The sequence below is a fragment of the Euprymna scolopes genome, chromosome 6 (genome assembly GCF_053919585.1).
Source record: "Euprymna scolopes isolate OS-2025 chromosome 6, ASM5391958v1, whole genome shotgun sequence".
Classification (NCBI taxonomy): Eukaryota; Metazoa; Mollusca; class Cephalopoda; order Sepiida; family Sepiolidae; genus Euprymna; species Euprymna scolopes.
Genome location: NC_136487.1, coordinates 127,429,058 through 127,435,182, shown reverse-complemented (window position 1 = coordinate 127,435,182; position 6,125 = coordinate 127,429,058). Strand labels below are relative to the sequence as shown.

Sequence of the window (6,125 nt, the reverse complement as noted above, 5' to 3'; positions counted from 1 at the left end):
ATATATTAAAAAAATGTAAATATGTACAGTAATGCCTTTCTATATACCTTAACTTAACTTTTTTTAACAACCATAGAGAATAGTTGGTAGAGATCGCATACGTTTTAAAATTTGACCCGTATTATGACCCCTTAACATTTATTGTTTTGGGCTCAACTCAAGTTATTAAGTTAGATCCATGTCCAAGGAACCTATATCTTAAATTTCAAGTGTTTAGACACAAAATTTGAGGGGGAGTCGGGTAGAGTTCTCAAAGGTCAAATCGTTGAACTTTGACCCCTTAACAGCCAAATTTCTGGCCGAAAATCAGATATAAAGATTTTTTACAAATCTCAGTACCCTGTATATAAAATTTCGAGTGTGTAGACTTAAAACTGACAGAGTTATTGCGTAGGGAAATGCACACACACACACGCGCACACACACAGACACATAGGTTGCCCGGGTATTTGATGTGTCTGTTGAGCAAAAAAAAAAAGTTTAATATAGCATCTCCATTCCAGTTTCAACTAATATACAACAAACGCCCATTTTATAAATAGACAATATAAGACATGTAGAAAATTCCAAGTTGAGGATGAAGATATTAATGTTTTTAGCCAACTGTAAAAAGTTTTAGGCAGACATGAAAACAAACATACATACATACATATATGTATATATTGCTAACTGAAAATGTTCGATCAAAACCGATTAAACAGCTTGCCCTATCTCTGAATACCCTTTATGTAAAATTTCAAATGTTTAAACCAGAAATTGTCTGAGTAATTTGGTAGAGACCGCAGACGTCCATATTTTTTTAACTTCAACCCCTAAACCTTTATTGTTTGGGGCTCAAATCAAGTTATTAAGCTAGATATATGCCCAAGGAACCTATATCTAAAATTTCAAGTGTTTAGACCCAAAGTTGTCTAAGGAGTTTGGTAGATTTCTCAAAGGTCAAATCGTTGAACTTTAACCCCTTAACCGTCAAATTTCTAACCGAAAACCGATCACATCGATTTCTCCAAATCTTAGTACTCTGTATATCAAATTTCGAGTCTGTAGGCTTAAAATTGACAGAGTTATTGCGCAGGGAAATGTACACACACACACACACACAGATACACAGACATGTTCAATTTTATAGATATACTAGCATTTCAGTCCGGCGTTGCCCGAGTGTTTGGACGTGTATGTTGAGCAAAAAAAAAGCGATCAATTTTTTTTTAATTTGACCCCCGATTATTACCTCTTAAAATGTATTGTTTTTGGCTCAAATCAAGTTATTAAGTTAGATCCATTCCTATAGAAATTATATCTAAAATTTCAAGTGTTTAGACCCAAAATTTTCGGAGGAGTTTGGTAGAGTTCTGAAAGGTCAAATCGTTGAACTTTAACCCCTTAATCGCTAAATTTCTGGCCGAAAACCGATCACATCGATTTTCCCACATCTCAGTACCCTGTATATCAAATTTCGAGTGTGTAGACTAAAAATTGACAGATTTATTGCGTAGGGAAATGTACACAGACAGACACACGGACAAACATACAGACACGTTCACTTTTATATATATATATATATATATATATATATATATATAATCTTTTTACATGAATTATTATAAAGTTTACATTATTTTCTTATTGATTTAATGTTCATTTTTGTATTTTTATTTAGGTCAACTCCTACAGATTGTCCTTACACATCAACAATCATTTGTCCCACCACTTTGCCTTTTCGCCCTATTGATGGTACTTGCAACACCCCAAATTCTCCATACGTTGGAAAATCAGAAACTCCTTATGCGCGCATAATTGGTGCTATGTATATGGGTAAGTAAATAAAAAACAAAACCTTTGTCAGTGCACATGATTCGTATGAGTCACCATCAGTTACGACTTTTTCTATAAGCCTCATTATCCTACTCTCATTTCCTTGATGACTTTTAGACGCAAGTACTCACAGAATAGTTTTCAAGTGATATGTTCCGCGAAAGTGATATATTCGTTCAAATAGCTGAGTGGTATTTGCTACCGTTTCGATAATAAACTGGTGACATAAATTATTGCTAAACTTCTTTTCGATTTGACAGTAATTTCATTCCGCGAGCAGTAATGTTCTGCAGGCATCACATGTCTAATTATTTTGGTTACTATTTCTTTCTTTTCAATACATTCTTTCAGCCCTAACGCTTTTGAAAAACAAATTTGTGAAGCATCCAGCAACCAGTTCTTCATTATTAACATCTGCCGCTACAATTATTTTCCTCTTCGTGTCGAAATGTTTATACGATTGACCTGCGAATAAAGAGCTTTTATTTTTAAAAGCTTCCTCGCATTCTTCTGCCTATGTCCACTTCGTGGCTTTTCACCAAATTATGTAACGAAGCTCACATATCATGCACTTTTGGAATATATAATATTATATTACTTATTAATCCCAAGAAAGTCTGGAGTTTAGTTATGTTATCAAGTACGGGCATGTTCTTTATAAGCCTCAGCCCTTTCTAGTCTCTGTCTTCTTTCGTTTAATGTCAATGATATGCCTAGGAATAACTCTTATCTTTCTGCACTCAGCTTGAACCCACATTCCTCAAGTCTTTGAAATACTGTTCGAAGATGGGCTTTGTGCTGCGCTTGATTTTCGCTTTTAATCTCATTATCATCAAAATATGCGATTAAATAACCTATACTAATTGTGCCCATTATTTGCTGGAATATACTTGGACCTTTAATCCAAAAGTAAGGCGATTTAATTTAAACATTACTTATGCGTGTTTATTGTAAAGTATTTCGAAGATTCTTCATTGACTTTAAACAACTGATAAGCTTCAGGTAAATTTAACTTTGCAAACAATCTACCTTCATTTAATTTAGTTATTATATCTTTTGGATATGGTAGAGGATATGCACAGTCTTTCAAACAATCTAGTCGAAAATCAGCAATATTCTGCTTTTTCGGTTTTTCTTTTATATATATATATATATATATATATATATATATATATATATATATATACTAGCGGGGCTACCCGGCGTTGCTCGGGACCGTATAAACAATGAGAAAATTGAAGTTGATTTTGGACATATTTGTTATTCTTCGGATAGCGGAATTTTTAATGTCTATGTCTCATTAGCTTTTCGAGCAAATGAATATTTTACCTACCCTAGGACTGGTATTACACGTATCAAATAATTGTACCTTATCTAGGATAAATCATTTATACCATACATATGAAATAATGTTTCCTTTGCGGGGATGGGTAATATATAACACATAGTTAAAATAATTTTACCTACCCTCGGACGGGTAATTAAAATACATACATGAAACAATTTCGCATACTATACTATACTATATGTTAAATAATTTCTTTTACCACTAAGGCTACCATAATTTCAAGAAAACTGAAATAATTCTTAGGAGAGAGGAATTTTTAATGTCTATGTATCATTTGCTATTTCGAACAAAATAATATTTTACCTAGCTAGGACGGGTATTAGACGTATGAAATAATTGTATCTTACCTAGGGGAGATAATTTACAGCATGTATATGAAATAATTTTACCTTTGCAAGAACGGTGAATATAAAACACATATTTAAAATAATTTTACCTTTGTAAGAACGGTGAATATAAACACATATTTAAAATAATTTTACCTTTGTAAGGACGAGAAATATACAACACATATTTAAAATAATTTTATCTACACTGAGACGGGTAACTTAAATAGATATATTAAACAATTTCACAAACTTTTTTTACCCCAAAACGGACATTACTTTCTCCAACTTAACCCCCTCCCCCAAAGAAAACTCAAGAGCACGTTTAAAATTAACATAATCATGCTTCTTTCTACCCACTAATACAACCATCACATCATTCTCGGATGAGTACATAAAGCATTTTAGCAAATATACATCGCCCCTATAGAAACTGGCCTAGGAAACTTTCATAGAAAACGAACAATATATATGTATTAATCTAATTGTGAGATCATTAACTGTTTAAGCCATATCTGGAATCGACTTCACAAATGAAGTAATTTTGAGATAGAAAATTGTTTAAGCCATTTCCTGTACAAACTTTATATTTCACCACCCTCATTTAATCCAGGGCGACGCTGATTATTCTGCTAATATATATTTGCCTCTATCTCATTCAATCCCGGGCAACGCCAGGAATTTTTCTAATATATATTTCCATCAATCTCCTTCAATCCCGGGTGACGCCGGGAATATTGCAAATAGATTATCTCACGTATCTCATGCAAGTTTGAGTAATGCCGGATATTCTGCTTTTGTATAAGTGCATCTATCTAATAACTCACATTGCAACACTTTTCATAATTCTTGGATATGTTACTAATTTCGACAATCATGTTTCATAAGTTAACACACATTATCGCACATCTCTTACTAAACTAATATCTTTGAGACATTGTCTGGTTGGTTCTTTCATTACAAACACACAAATCAAATAACTGACATTTCATCATTTTCATAATTCTTGGATATGTTACTAATGTCGACAGTAATTTTTCATAAAATAACCCACATAATCCCCTTCCTCTTACTAAAGTAATAATTTTGAGACATTATCTGACTGGTCATTTTATTACACACACACCAATCAAGTAACGCATATTTCATCATTTTCATAATTCTTGGATATGTTACTAATTTCAACAATAATTTTTCTTGATTTAACCCAAAGTATAGCCCCGCTTTTATTAAAATAATAACTTTGATACATAATCTGGGATGTCTATTTCATTACGAACACACCAATCAAATAACACAAATTTCATATTTTTTGTAATTCTTGAATATGTTACTAATTTCGACAATCATTTTTTTATGATTTAACCCACACAATACACCCCCTTTTTCTAAAATAATAAATTTGAGACTTTATCTGGGCTGTTTGTTTCATTATAACACACAAATCAAAAAACATTTATTTCATCACTTTTCATAATTCTTGGATATGTTACTAATTTCGACAATTATTTTTCATGATTTAATCCACAAAATCCCCTTCCACTTACAAAAAAATAACTTTGAGACGTTATCTGGCTGGTTATTTCATTCCATACACACCAATCTAATAACTCACATTTCACTGTTTTTTATAATTTTTGGATATGTTACTAATTTCGACAATCATTTTTCTTGATTTACCCCAAATAATCCCCTCCCTCTTACAAAAATCATAACTTTGATATATTGTGGGGCTGGTTATTTCATTACAAACACACCAATCAAGTAACTCACATTTCATAATTTTTCATAATTCTTGGATATATTACTAATTCCTACAATTATTTTTCTTGATTTAACCCACATAATCCCCTTCTTCTTACTAAACTAATAACTTTGAGGCACTGTCTCGGCTGGTTATTTCATTACAAACACACCAATAAAATAAATTACATTTCATCATTTTTCATAATTCTTGGATATGTTAATAATTTCGACCATCATTTTTCATGATTTAACCCACATAATACCCTTCCTCTTACTAAATTAATAACTTTGCTACATCGATAAAGCATTTTGTATTCCCAAGTAGTCACCCATCTGATAATGACCAGATCCATGTTGCTTAACTTTAATAATCTGCATAAATCATTTGGTAATCCCAAGTTCTCATGCATCTTAGCATGACCAACCTCATTGTTGCTTAACTTTGGTGATCTACATAAAGACTTTTGTATTCCCAAGTAGTCACACATCTTAGAATGACCAACCTCATTGTTGCTTAACTTTGATGAGCTACATAAAGCATTCTGTATTCCCAAGTAGTCACCCATCTGATAATAGCCAGACTCCATGTTGCTTAACTGTAGTGATCTGCATAAATCATTTGGTAATCCCAAGTAGTCACCCATTTTAGAATGACCAAGACAATGTTGCTTAACTTTGGGTATCTACATAAAGCATTTGGTATTCCCAAGTAGTAACCCATCTTACAAAATTGTCAAATTGACCTGTAGTGCAGAAGCACCTTCAAAATTGTCAAGTCCGACCCATACTGCACAAGACCTTCAAAATTGTCAAAGCAGACCTATACTACACAAGCACTTCCAAAATTGTCCAATCGGACCTATACAACAAAAGCAACTTAACAATTTTTC

The 6,125-nt window shown here is 32.5% G+C and overlaps 1 protein-coding gene across 1 annotated transcript in view; it reads left to right on the top strand.

The window, feature by feature from the left end:
* Positions 1–6,125, top strand: part of LOC145277949 (salivary peroxidase/catechol oxidase-like) — an 85,560-nt gene that overhangs the window by 23,223 nt on the left and 56,212 nt on the right. Inside the window, exon 4 of the mRNA XM_080130046.1 lies at positions 1,661–1,815. Coding sequence (XP_079986172.1) covers positions 1,661–1,815 — 155 coding nt within the window. The remainder of the gene's footprint in view (positions 1–1,660; positions 1,816–6,125) is intronic.